The sequence below is a fragment of the Triturus cristatus genome, chromosome 6 (assembly GCF_964204655.1).
Source record: "Triturus cristatus chromosome 6, aTriCri1.1, whole genome shotgun sequence".
Classification (NCBI taxonomy): Eukaryota; Metazoa; Chordata; class Amphibia; order Caudata; family Salamandridae; genus Triturus; species Triturus cristatus.
This window is the reverse complement of record NC_140589.1, coordinates 653,877,022-653,892,019: the sequence shown is the minus strand read 5'-3', so window position 1 is coordinate 653,892,019 and position 14,998 is coordinate 653,877,022. Positions and strand designations below refer to the sequence as shown.

The 14,998-nt window shown below is 43.3% G+C and overlaps 1 protein-coding gene across 4 annotated transcripts in view; it reads right to left on the bottom strand.

Moving 5' to 3' along the window:
• The window catches only part of EPHA7 (EPH receptor A7), a 213,461-nt gene extending 200,277 nt beyond the window's left edge, over positions 1–13,184 (bottom strand). For all 4 annotated transcript variants that reach the window (XM_085611142.1, XM_085611144.1, XM_085611143.1 and 1 more), the window contains exons 1-3: positions 12,822–13,184; positions 5,814–5,878; positions 3,154–3,823 (exon numbers count right to left, since the gene is read on the bottom strand). In XM_085611142.1, the coding sequence (XP_085467268.1) occupies positions 3,154–3,823; positions 5,814–5,878; positions 12,822–12,915 (829 nt within the window). In that variant the 5' untranslated portion in view covers positions 12,916–13,184. The remainder of the gene's footprint in view (positions 1–3,153; positions 3,824–5,813; positions 5,879–12,821) is intronic.
• Between the last annotated feature and the right edge of the window lie 1,814 nt (positions 13,185–14,998).

Sequence of the window (14,998 nt, the reverse complement as noted above, 5' to 3'; positions counted from 1 at the left end):
ATCAGTGCTGTACACCACAGTTCTTTTTAAGGTGCGCTGCCCCATCATAAATTTAACTGGATGGACAATTTGGTGTTCTTAAACCACAAGTTTGTCAGACTGTGAAAAAAGGACAAATGGAAGCACTGACGATGGCATGGAGTTAATTGAGAGACAGATTATTTTGAGGGTTTCATTATATTAGTGGCATAAGCGAGTCACTTGCAGTGCATCCACCTGGAGAAGTGGGAGGTCTTTCGGTACTTCCTTGAGTAGTCAAAGATAGACTTGCCTTTCTGATCTGGATGAAGATGCTCCGGGGTATAGTCCTCAACAATCCATCAGAGTGTCCCACGATATATCTTAAAGAACAGCTTTTGAAATAAAAGTTTATCTGCTTTTGTTTTACCCTACAGCCCAGGGGTTCTTGGAATGATAACTGTAGACCGCTGTAACATGGCTGTCTGATGACTTATGCGGAGTTTTAGAAGAATTGAATTGAGAAAAAATATATAGTAAAGCAACTCATCAAATAGAAATCCTGTTTTGGTATAAAGAGCGCCAGTGATGAAAATATGTTAATAACATGTAACAAAGCCCTAAACTACAAAAAGAAGAAAAGCTCAAAAGCAGCAAATGAAAGCAAAAAGTACAGAGAGACAAAATGTGACAAGACACAAAAGAATATATTTCTTTTAAATGTGCTTTCAAAATATGTTGCACATTGAGTAGACAAATATGTATCTACTAAACAGTTTTTTTCTCTAATAATGGCAGGGCATCCAGCGGTAAGCTTCCAATAAGAATGAGTTCAGATTTTAGCTTCACTCTGAATGGAACGATGGGTGTAAATGGCTCAAAATAAATGCAATCAATTTCCCTCCGTTTTTTCAATGTTTTTTTAGGTGTCCTGCCACAAAATCAGCAGGTGAACAGCCTACAGTTGTATCTGTGACATGCCATAACCGAAAATAACACCTTGCAAAACAAGTTTAAAATGTAGCACTCCTGATACAACTGTGAATATGTAGCAGTTGTATGAAAACTAGTATGACATCAACCTCTGGCCAAATAAGTCAAGTGATTATACTTTTGTGCCACTAGTTGAGACATAGTTCAACTCTCACTGTCCTTCCACCTTACCCATGTTACATCTATGAGTTGATGAAGAGTTGATTAAGGTTGTATATTTGCCACTGAGCAGAACAAAACCAACGCATAACAGAGGTACAACGAGAAAGAGAGAGAGTGTGAAACTAGTGAGTATGTGTGGCGCCCCAAACTCTGCAGGGCTAGCAGACAAACAAGTTTATCCACCTTTTAGAATACAGGTAGACAATTTGTATGCTGAAAGCCTAGCTTCATTCCAAATTAAATTACTGTGCTTAGGAGCATCACTGAATTAAAAATATAGTGAATATCGAATACTAAAGACATAATGTCCAATTCTTAAACTTTTTTCTTAGAGTAGATGTTACTTGAATCTGTCTTATATGTGAGTTACAACTGAATAGCGCGGTACAATTCACATTTCTGTGTGTCCCTTACAGCAGTAAGATAGGCTTACTCATAATAGTTTTAATAACGGAAATTCATGAGTAAATCACATTTACACCTGGGGTAAGACAAAGCTATTTATAGAAAATGATTTGTGAATCAGGTGCGGATATTTAAGTCTAACTCGCATATCAGACAGGAAGGAGTAAGACACATCTAGTCATAGAAAAAGATTTGTCATAAGGCCTATTAGAGCTTTTTTCAATAGTCACTGTCTATAGAAAAAACTCTAATTATGGAACTGGTAAAGAAACTCGGAGATAAGAATAATAAGTCCTTAAAAGATTGACACATTGGTTTAATATTTTATGAGAACATTTTACAGTGATATAAAATGTTATATGTGGGGTCCATTTAATGAGCTATTAAGACAAAACCAACATTATTGCAATGCTTATGTTGTCGTGGGGATAAGATACTTCTTAATAAAAAAATCCAACAGTTTTGCAATCTTGAAAAAACTTCCCAAAAAAAAAAAAACTGATATCATATGGTGCCAGGGAGTTTTTAGATTATACTCTGTTTTTCTCTGCTCTGCCTCAAAAAATCTTTGGTTTCTTCAAGATGTGTCTGGATGCCCCCTGGGACTATGTCAAATGAGACATTTGGTGCTTTGGTTTACTTTGATCAAAGCCAAAAGAAGTGACTAATGTAAGGGACAAGGTATAGTATTTGATTACGCCATGTTTCAACATGGTTCATATATTTGATTCAAAATTATATTCTCATCTTCACATCTCTCAATTTATGGTTTACAATTTAGTTTATTTTTGTTTTTAGTTGCCACGTAAGTCAAGAAAATGTCTATATTGTTCTCATTTCTCAAATGTATGGCATGGGATTATTTTAAGACAGGCATGAATATAGGATTGACAGTCTAAATCTTATAGGATGGAATGTCTTGACTGTTCGAGCTGACCAAGACATTGGTACTCCAGATCAGGCCCACAAACATTTGTTAATTTGGAGCAGTGGTGGCTTTGGGCTACTTCCAGAGATATATATTCAGGAGGCCATATTTCATAAGCATAGTTATGAGCACCTATGGCAGAATATTATAACTTCTTTGCCTCCAGGAAACATACACATCTATTAAAGAAAGGGAGCTGAACTATCTTTCTAACAGTAATGCACACCAACCTAACATCACCTGCTTTAAAAGCAGCCATTACTTTACATGTTCTATAAATATTTAGCCACAAATACTCATGCTGAAGAAAGTTGAATATGTCCAATTAAGCCTTATTGTGGACTGGCCCAAGCTCATGCATAATGCATCAAAAACAGTGATGCCAACCCTAACCTCAAACCTTTTAATAAAATTGGTTGTGACATATTCCTGACTTTCCAATTTAAGAAAGAGAGTTTAGGTCAAAGATGCAACGTGATTTGCAGTCCCCGGCCCTAACTCTGCATTTCATAAATTTTGAAATAACATGTAACACAACGGACAATAATGTAATTGTTTTGTTTTTGATTTACACCATACAATTTACCATTTGACAGTGAACGGTCGCTGCATGCATTGCAAGTTTAATGCATCCTGAAGGCACAGTAAAAAAAGAATTAGAACAATAAAGGTGTGAATAGGAAAAGGGAAGAGTGTCTCATACTCACGCTCACAAGTATCCCCTTTTTGTTGATAGCCTGCTTTGCAGATGCACTTGCCGATTGGCACCAACCATTCGCCCTCTGCACTGCAGTGCATCCTGGGAGAGTTCTCGGCCTCTTCTTCTGCGCTGCTGACACAGGACCCTCTTACCTCAACGAGGGAGGAAAACTCTGAGCCCGTAACTGTGTCAGGGAACACGGCCAAGTTCTCAATAATGGACCAGCATTTCTTGTAGTACACCTTCACAGACACCAACGCAATGCAAGCGCCTACGTCTTGAAAGGCTAGATAGAATCCTTTTTTGGACAATGGTCCAATCTCGCGCACCTCGGTATTAAGCTTCATTTTTCGCTCACCGAGGTCACCCTGTGTGAAGCTCTCGTCTGCAGCAATTGTGTCGATTTTGATGAACTGGTTTTCTCGTGTGTTCCTGCCAATGTCGTAGTCAGTTTCATAGTAATACAGATTAAAAGTTTCCTTGCAGCTTCCCAAAACGCCAGGCAGACTGTTGCAATCCCGTAGAGTAAATTTAAGTTCCACAAAAATCCTTTGTGCGTTGCCTTTTGAGATCCAGTTAGTCCGCAGCCAGTTGTTCTGACTAGGTTCCATAACTTGGCATACCTGGTACGTTCGTATCGGGGTGTAATTTTCGTCCAAGCCACTGATTTCTTCCCACTGTAAAATGGCCACAGAGTCATCAGAAATTACTTTCAATTACACAGACAGGCGTCTACATTAATTCAGATGTATTGCTCTTTAATTAAAAAATTTGAGACCTCTCGATAAAAGTGTAATCTTCATAATTTCTTTAGACTAATATGATAGTCTTTATTTCTAAGAGCTACGGGAAAAGCATATGTGAAAGCACTTAAAATAAGGCCTCTAATTTGCAAGGGAGAAAGTGGAGTACATTTCTCAAATGGTTGGTAAATTCCCTCTTTCTTGGCAGTTTTAGGAAAAGGACACTTGCCAATAAAAATATGCATTTGTAATTTAAAGCAGTAATTACACATAAAATCACTGTCACAGAGATTATAAAATCACCTGCAATGCTCAACATTTGCAAATAGCTGAAAATTAAATGCTACTATTTGAGGAATGGATTCAATAAACACCTGGAGGTACATAAAACAATATTATAGCAGATGTACTGTTCCCAGGGGTCATTTGTGTCTGATTGAGCCCACTTACATTAATGTGTGTATGCAATTTCTTCTAAAAGTGTGTCAGCATTTACTTTCTACCTAAACTTTAACATCCATATTTCAACAAAGAATGCATGTATTAATTATATCCATGAGTAAACAATGTTCACTCTTCACCGAAGCTGCTATAATATATGTCCCTGGAGAATACCTCTGTGGAAACTAAACATGATGTTAGCACGTGTGTGTATGTGTGTGCGCGGGGCGTCTGTGTCTAGGTGTAAAGTGCATTAGTTAAATTGAAGATGACTAGACAGTAGCCTATTTCTCCAAGTAGGTGTCAAATATGATACAAATTTCTACACACAAACTCACCCCAACACACACATTAATAACACAAAACAGCTAATCTAATTGAAAGCAACACCGAGGCCACTACCTATATGTCTGTAACTTATCAATATCAATGAAGTAAATATATTCAATGTTTTGCAGCAAAAGCAAACATTGTAGGAAGGAGGGATTCTACTGAGTGATGTCCAACCTAGGAAAGACAGTAATAAAGATCACCTGGGTGTGATAAAAGAAAATTGTTGAAGTTAAGTACTCAACATATGCAATGAAGGTATATGTGTCTACTTAAATGCAATCCATGATACACTAATAATATTAATATTGATGAGTTTGAGAATGCACATGCTTTAATAAAGGAAATACTTGAAAGAAATTCCATTAGCAAAAACGTATCTCTATATTTGCGGAAGAAAACGACACAAAATCATCTAAGATTATCCACTCCTTTTCACTAACAATATATTGGAATCTGTGTTGCTAAATGTATAATGTTTCATCAGTGGCATGTGTAGTGTTTATCTCTATTCATACCCTCAGGCTAAGTGTTCATACAGTCAGGTAACATGAGAGATGGTTGAAAGGCCCTCTAAGTGACCACGACCCATTTAACTACTCGGATTACAAGGGACTTAACTGTTAACTTATGCCACGTCCATCAAAGATACCTTCTATCGCCTCTTCAGGATACACACAAACGGAATGTGCAGTAGGAAGCTCCTGGAAACACCATGCTACACTTGCTACTAATTATATTACGACCAATCAGAGACGCTCAAAGACATCCATTCCTCACATCGCGATTTCATAATACAGCTTTAAATGGGAGGAGCGCACTGACTGTCCAGGCTCTATCTGTACGATAGTGGTGCTTCAGAAGTCAGAAGGCATTCTAAACCAGCGATTACAAGGACACAATGGAAGCCAGCAGATAAGGATGTTGCAGGAATCTGCCGCAGAGAATGCTTTCTGTAATTAGCTAGCCTTTGTGAGCTGTAGCCTGGGGTAGTAGGCGCCCACTCTCACAATGGGAAGAAAAGAGCTTGTATTTTTTGATTAATAAAGGTTACTCTTTCAGAAGGTTGGAATTTGCAAAGCAGGAGGCATCAGGCATACTGAGTGCCGGCGTAAGTACGAGAGAGTGCGCGGGTGGCAATGGGAAACCTTACCCCATTGGGAGGAGTGGAGATCCATTCCAGGTCTGTCTGTTGTGCTTTCGAATCCAGCAGAATGACTGCAAACAAAGAAAGTTAGTAATACAGTTAGTCTCTACAGAGTAAAAACATAAAACATTGAAAAAATAACTTAGATATAGTGACATGGAGCTTGGTGGGCTACTTTGGAGTCTCCAAGCACGACACAACTATAATACCAGACAAAACACTTTTAATAACCTTGTAAATAATTGGTACAGAATTGTGTGCACAAAAAATATGAGCTAAAGAAAGATAAACAGCCTTACTAAGCAATCTAGTTTCACAACACCACCCGATTCTTGCTTTCCATTTTTAACCCAGCTTTATCTGCTTTACTGCTTCCCTTTTGTCTTTGTCAGTATTTTGTAATCTATTCACTGCCCTGGTGTCAATTAAGCTCCGTGAATTATCGACCCCCCCTCCCCGACTTGTTGCTTAGTGCTGAAACTGAGTTAGGTCTCTTCTTATTGGAAGTCATATTGTATCATATAGGTTTAGTTTTACATACAACACAATCAGTTTTAGTGAATAACCTTTATTGCACAGCGAGTTTGCATAAAATAGGTTTCAACAGCACACACTGTAATCTACATTTCCCAAAATATTGCATAAATAAAGGAGAAATTATTTAAATGGAAGACAGGATAGAGCCTACTGTAGGCCTCTCAACCAGCATTGCTTAGGCCAAGCAATTCAATGAGCTAAAATGATTGGTGCCTGTTCACATTGCCATATATGATTGTTAGAAGCAGTACGTGAGTGGTACTCCACACACTCACTCATAAATGCCTTTGTGAACTGGTATCAACGTATCCAAAATGGGAATAAAACCGGAATGTTCATGGAATATCAACATACAGTTAGCACAACTAAAAGGGAAGATGCACTCTTTGCACTTTGACTAATAGGGAGTTTGACATTTCGGGCTGAGTCACAAAGACATTTGTGAGTAGCTGAATTATCAGTACTCTTGAATTACTGCTTTACGTACACATTAAAAACTTTGTGCACCAGCCCTATATTTTCACTGTTCTGTAAATCCGGTGGTTACAACTGTCCTTCTTCATATAAATTCTCAGTTACATTTAGTGGTACGCACAAAAACTGGTATTTTACAGAAATGACAGATTATCAAAATAAAAGTATTGATGTGCATTGGAAATTCCCCCCCAAAGACATGATCCAGCAAATTTGTGTTCCAAAGGAAAAGAGTCTGCATCTACGTGGCCCTATCAGAGTTCATTTTATGCAGGGATGAGTAACACTAACTACAGCGTTGTCATTATTTGCTCCTACAAGCAGCAAAAAATTACTTTCACACAAGGAATTTGAATGATGTGCCCACATTCACATGGAGCATAAGGCTGTGGAGTGACACCTAGGCTGGTAAACTTTAATGCCGTACACTGAGAGCCCATGCCACTGGTGAGGTTGCCAGGTTTGATTCAGGCCATCATTGCATGTAACTGCGATCAATTACCTTAGCCTATGCCCTGTGCTGAAAGGTCAGGATCTGGGTGCCTCTGGAACACCCTGCATTTTATACTGATGCAGAAGGTTGATTTCCCACGTCAATCTGAGACAGAGAAAGGGACAGAGGGAGAGTGATTGAGTGAGAGAGAGAGAGTGTGTGTGTGTGTGTGTGAGCGCACCCTCACGCGTGAAACCTATGTGTCAGTTTCAAGAATTGTACTATGCATCTGCACCCTTATAGCAGTGTATTCTGAGTAAAACATCTAGTAACTTCCATTTCTCTAAACGTGAACACTCTTCGACTATTCTTGGTGTACTACGTTGGCATGCGGATGATTACACTCAGTCCGCCGCCACTGAAATGCATCTCTAGCCCCAGAGGACATCCCCTGCCATCTGCTATAACTGCAAATATTTAACACAACAAATGTCACAAAAGACCACGCTAATGCATTCAGATATGCCTTGTTCCTCCAAGATTTCATTGCCCTTCTAGGAAGCAGTGACCTTTCTACAGCTTTTCTGCTAAGGCAATCCCCACCAGAAGAGACCGTTTACGTTCTGTAGAAGATGTGGTGAACACTGCACATCAACGAACCCTCTCCTACACCAACAAGACACAATGGGGACACAATGGGACAAGAACACCTCATAACAACTGAAAAGAACCTTCTCCAGGGAAAAGGCATTAAATATTAGTTCTGCAAGTAAAATGTGGACGTGCCATCAAATACCACAAAAAGGCCGAATTCAAAAACGCCAGACAAAATTACATATGTATGATAATGCACAAAGAACTATGGGAGTCAAAAAGAGAAATAGAGTCACGGTAGCGTTTTCTTCTGGCCTTGATGACAAAATGGCCTTCATACAGACCCTCAAACATTTTCAGGCAGAAGTCATGCATTGACACTTTTTCCCAAATGATTAAGAAAAGTGGTGCAAATATTTAAACAGCTTATCAGGCAGTACTGTGTCTGCACAAGCGAATAACTGTAACTTTTACAAAATATATTGTGAAAAATATATTAGTATTAGCAGAGGTCTGTTTAACTTAATTTATACAACAATTCGGTTATATGCAACATGCCCATATTGAATTATCTCTCAAAGTCAATCCCAATTCCTGTTGTTCATGATGTTTTCAAGCTATCGTGAAAAACTGAAGAAAAACCACTTTTGAATGTGATTTGCCTCTCTGGTAGCCTGACGGTACGTTCTTCGTGCATAAATAAATTCAAATTTCCCTAGAAACGTTTGCCTTTGTACACAAGCTGAGATGTGTTAGATATTTTTAAAACACTGAGAATGTGTGGTTGCATCGCTATCTCCACCAAACTGTGAACATATACAATTCGCAGGAGTTTCAGATGCACTAAAACAGTGAAAAACGAGAGCTGCTTCTAAACAAATTGTCATTTGGCACACAGTTGGTCAAGATATACACTAATCCGAGCGAGGAACTTTAAACAGGCCGCAGTGCGATGCTGTGCTACAAAAACACGCTTTAAAAACATAATGTGCGGCCTCTCGTCGTCAATAGCACTTCACACATGATTAGACACAACAGCATTCAAATCACGTATTCATTGAAATCCTGTGCTTGGTGCAAGCACGGCCGGCAGTGCGTTATAGAGAGAGAGAGAGAGAGAGAGAGAGAGAGAGAGAGAGAGAGAGAGAGAGAGAGAGTGTGTGTGTGTGTGTGTGTGTGTGTGTGTGTGTGTGTGTGTGTGTGTGTGTGTGTGTGTGTGTGTGTGTGTGTGTGTGTGTGTGTGTGTGTGTGTGTGTGTGTGTGTGTGTGTGTGTGTGTGTGTGTGTGTGTGTGTGTGTGTGTGTGTGTGTGTGTGTGTGTGTGTGTGTGTGTGTGTGTGTGTGTGTGTGTGTGTGTGTGTGTGTGCGCGCGCGCGCGCGCGCGCGCACGGACTGCGCGGTACAAGGGTTTCTCGAAACAGCTGCAATTCTAGCAAACTGCACTTCTAACATCTCATGGTGATACAAATGTATAGTGTTGTGAGAGGGTGGTAGTGCGGCCCTTCTGGGGGGCAGCACCCTGTGGCCCCTTTTATACTAACAGCTGAATATTTTTCGGGAGGTGAAAAATGGTTTTGCATCATTTCCATGTGAGCCACATGAAAATCTGTACATTTTACAGACCCTTGGTAAGCTAGTGGTGCTGGGCCTCGGTAACAGATTCATTTGCAAACACCTGACATCAAAAATATGAAACATTACAGTATTCTAGGCAAGGCTCGTGTCTAAACGCAGTGGAGCGATAAAAGTATTCATTGCTGAAAAATGTTTGTTCTAATCACATAGGCAGGTCACAGGGCTTTGCAGCAGCTGACATGGGACCTGCGCTGCCAGGGCGAGATGTCAGAAGGCGGACATTGATGCTTCGAATTGTGGAGGGACCCCCACACTTGTCATCCCCCTGGGTGGCCCCCACCACCGACACCTGAGGTGAACAGTGCTGGAACTTGCCGTGGCGCGAGACAAAGTGCCACCGGGAAAAAGGATGTGTTTAGGCCGTCTCCCTTACGGAAGGCTGGCTGTGGTAAGTGATGACCAAGTCACAGAGTTTTGTTTTGAGTGTATGACACTTCGAGCATGCCCCTGGACCTTTTGATCCCTAGAAGAGCCCCGTACTCGCAGGTCCCCTGAGCGCCAGTGCCCGGAACGCCTGCACTGAGTCCGGGCTTCGGAGGGAACTCATCCGCGGCTACATCTCGCCTCCAAGCGTCGGCTGCTGAATTATCACCTCGCATCTCGGTGCCAACCTCTGAAGATCTGGGGGGCGGGTAACCTGGCAGCAGTCACGGCTGTGCGGCAAACCGAGCAGGGGCCCCGGGGGCACTGATTGCAGGAAGGGTCGAGGCTTTCACAAAACAAAAGCATGCATCGAGCGGTGTCATGTCTAACCCGAATATTGAACGAGACTTGGCGCGAGGGGATCCCGCAGACGCACGGAAATGTCGCGTCCTGAAAATGCCGAATACTGGACATTTTCGGCCGCTGAATTACCTCATATGGTTTTAGAGACGGTGTTTTGTAGCGTTCATCGGCTACAAACTGTCAAACATACGTACACCGCACATCGTGCACCTCAGGTAAAAAAAACACCGAAGGCTGTTGATCCCATCGCCACCACCAGACAAGCCACAAGATTCCCCCTATCACTTTACACCCAAAAAGTCTGCGCCCTTTGTAGTGCCCTGAAGTGAAATGTTAGGGAAGTGACCCTTCCCTCAAACGCTCTCGTTAATTCCAGGGACTACACACTTTCCCGCCCGCAGCCCGTTAGGAAGTCTACCCTTCAGCAGCACAGACGAAGGCACACCGGACCCCTTCTGTTTACGGTTCACTCCAGGGGTCACGAACTAGCTGTTCTTTCTAGGAACCCCCTAGCACGCCTTCTGGGGATGCGAGAGTCACCCCAGAGCCGCGCCCGTCTAGCCAGGCACGGGGTGCGGGCTGAACAACCCACGGGCCAGTACAGAATGCAGCTACTGCACAGAGGTCTACAGGGTGCACGATGCACGCGCACAGATCAGTACAGACTGCAGAATTCACACACATCCCAGTACACAAAGCCAGCTATAAAGTGCATGACGCACCCACAGCCCACTGCCGAGTGCATAATACACACACATCGCAGTACTGAGTGCATGATTCACTCACAGACCACTGTCGAGTGCAGGATACACATACAGTCCAGTAAACAGTGCCGGATGCACATACAGTCCTTTACACAATGCATGGTGCACAAGCAGCCTAGTACAGGGTCACGATGCATGCATAGAGCACTGTATAGTTCAAGATACACGCACAGTCTAGTAAACTGTGCAAGGTGCACACAGAGTGCATGCACCATACGCACGCATCCTCATGCCAAGAGCACACATACCACAAAACAGAGCGCGTGATGCACACATACCACTGTGCAGATACAGCGCCTGCAAGGCTCACATGCTCCGCAAACAGCACAGGGTGCCAGCAAAGCGCCCCGGATATATATGTACAGCAACGCATAGAATGCAATGGAACATACAATACAGCCCACCACAGAGTGCATAATGCACAAACAGCCTAGAACGGCGTGCGTGACGTACTCAAACTCCTGTACAGGATGTAGGACAAACACACTGCCTAGGCTAAGCTCATACTACTCAGCAAGCAGTGCGCAATTCACACAAACATCTTAACAGTTCAACACACACAGCCCGTCATAGAGTGCGCACACAATTCAACACAGAATGCAGTACAGAGCGCATTTTAAAAACACACTGCCTGGTACACACTACAGGGTACAGACACAGCCCAATATAAAGTGCAGGATGCACAGACCTTAGCACAGAGTGTCGGGTGCTCTGCTCATAGCGCAGAAGGTGCGTTGTGCCTAGCACGCAGACCAGGGTGCAAACAGTCCAGCATGCAGTGCAAAAACAAATGGTCCAACCAAAACTGCAGGATTCACTCACACAGCCCGACACAGGCTGCAGGATGCGACCACAGCTGATCGGGAGAATATCTGACCACACAAACAGCAACAGAGCCGATAGCGCTGATCGGCATCCACTCTGCGATTTTGTACTTGCATCACTAAGCAACTTCACCACTCCACCTAACGCCCGTTCCACCCACCACCTGACAAGAGTCCCCACCAGTAAAAAAGTGCAGAAAATTGACTTTCCGAGACTAGTGGCTGCTGCTGGGAATTAGGGGATTTTCTGATTTCTTCCTTGACAGATCAGCCTTTGCCTTTTCCGACCCCCCTTTTAAGTAAAAGCGATATGTTGCGTTTCGGCTGCACGCGCAGGATGGTACTTTCCCTTCTGGGTCAGAGGCGGGCGCGAGCACAGCAGAGGGATGCTGCAGCCGACACACACGATCACAAGGTATTCCTGGCTGTTTCACGTTCACTTTTAAAATACCATTGTTAATACGTGCCTAGCAGCACCGTGGGAACTAAATGCAACATACATTACAAGACCTACTTCTGATTTATTGAATCCCTATTGTTTTCGTTGCATTGAGACGCATTTTTATCATTCCGTAGTCAAGCTCGTCTAAAGGTTTGTAGCCATCTATTTACAAAAGGTAATTTCGGGGCCGCACGTGAACATCTGCCTACAAAGCGCATTGTTCACGTACCAAAGATAAAGATTGCAAGACTGTTTTACGTGTATAAAGAATGTACATGTGTGTGTCACGTAACCTCTGCGCCGGGGCCCTAGTACGTGCGTTTATGTTATCACCATTGCAACTGAACGCCACACAAGTAAGCACACAACACCAGCTCCCTCACGGTTCGATCTCAGAATCGTTTTACCAGAAAAAGCCATTTATTACCGCGTATTTCACGGTTAAGGGTGATCTTTCCTGGTGATAAGGTTAGTCAGGAGCGGATGTGCCCATCAGTCCGGAGCTGGGCTGCAATTCTGACTGGCGTGAGCACGCAAGGTGGTGCAGGGGGCACAAAGTTTGCCCGTGCCCCTGAGGTAGCCTTACCTTCTTTCGCGGACTGCGCCTCCCCGGTGTGTGCAAATATCCAGAGGGAGCAGAGGACAATCCAGGGGGGCTGCTGCCCACTGAGGGGGACCATGGTGGAGGGCCGGTGAAACCTGCGCTGTGCAGGGGACTGCGGGAGGATGCTCAGCCCCTGTGCCTCGCCGTCCTGCCCATGGAGGCCCCCCTTTCAGAAGTCCAATGAGAGCTCCCACCACACTCAGGTCCTGGGATAGACTGCCCCTGTCCGGGAGTGCCTGCGAGAGGCTGCCCTCGCTCTCCGGTCCTAGGAGATGCTCCCCCGCGTGGTGGTCCTGAGAGACGCTCACTCCAACGAGCTACCGGAGAGCTATGCGGATTGCCAGTGACTGCAGCTCGGGTCCCGGCGCCACACTCCGACAATATCAATGAGCACCCCCGCCAGTCCGTCAGCGAGACTGGCAGCGACCCCTAGCCAATCCCAAGCCAGAGAGGGGGCTGGGAGGCGGTGCTCTCTGGTAGGGGGTGCGGCTTCGGACACGGGCCAATAGCGGGTGGGCGTTGTAGAGCGTGCGGCACGGTCTCGGGTCCAAAGACCTGTGTGGCTGTCGGGCGTCTTAAGGGGTGCAGGAATCCCAGACCTGCATGGCTGCCTTTCCCATATGCAAGGCTGGCGCGTGCAGAGGGACAGCTCCAAGCCCGGGCTTCGAAGGGGCATTCGCTGCGCCGGGGTGTATCGGCCCAGTCATCTTTCACTCTCGGGGAGACCCAGAGCTGGACTGTTTCAGAGCACTTGGTGTGCAAGGAGCGTAAGGATAACGACAGAGACTGAGGAGCGCACCAGCAGCCCCGGAGGCGGGAAAACCGTGCATGGGACGGATTAGAGTGAATCTTCTGCAAACTTTTTATACTGAAGTATGGACAACCCCTGCTGCGGAACGAGGGGTTCGAGCTCTTTAAGCACGGCATTGCTTAACAATGAAAGGAAACATTATAAGAGCGGACGTGTTCGCAGACTATTCTTTCCAAAAAATCAATATATTGAAGGAGTAGGCAGTCGACCTTTACATTTGTTTCTCAAAGGGAGTTTGGAGGGTGTGAGAGTCGCCAAATACTTTATGTTGCATTTTTCCAAAAGTTTAAATAAGGTGGTCGAATGTAATACATATTGACAGCCATAATGACAGTTTTGTGGGACATATTTTGTAACATTGTTACGCCAAACGCATTTCTATACTTAATTGTGCATGCGTACACATACGTGTACATAAAAGCACATATTTGCAGAATTGTTTAAAACACTTTTTAATTACAATAAACGCCCAATCGTCTACCTCGTATTTGTTTTCTTTGCTAACTGTTCATTCTCAGTTTACTTTTGTTGCAACTGCCACAGGTGTTTTTCCCAATAGGAAATTCCTACGTGAAGTGCCATTGTCCCTTTAAAAGTGACGTAGTCTGCAGCCTTCCTCAATTGTATACACTAGATTTGTATGCTTGGTGTTTCTCAAGAACATAACCTCCATGTTTCATAAGGGAACACTTCCATGACATTTTTCACATACAACTACTTTGGTGCTCACTTTCTGGTATTTATGACATGCCCCTTGAATAACAAAGCTAGAATCTAGAGGATTGCAAATATCTTTTTGAATCTAAAATATCGAAGGGTGAGTAGACACTTTCTATACATAACTCCACACAGATATACACCTTCACGGTGGAGATATATTTTTAAGGTACATAAATGTGGAGTTCGGAATAGTAAATCGCTATTTTCTCTCTGTTCACTTACCTTCTGATAGTTTGGTCTTCAATATTTTGTCCATGATATTTTTGTTTATTCGATATCTTATCCTTGATATTCATTCACTACTACAATCATCTATTATATTCGGCATACAGGGGAGAGTTTGAACTCTGCATTAAAATGAAGCAAGATGGTGAGTGATGGCCAAGCTGGTACCCGAACTTGTGATCTGATCACCTTGCCTGATGTAAGGTCAGCCCAACTCCACGGGATTAGTTCATTTCAGAAATGTAACCTCGCCTCGAATCATCGTGCCCATTCCTATATCAATAGAGAGTTACTTGTGAAAAATAACTGCACAATTGCCCTTGAGGTGCCTGGATTAGGAGAAATCATAACGCTTTAAAATGTAGCCAACTCACAATTTAAAGAAAACTGATACAAAGCGTTG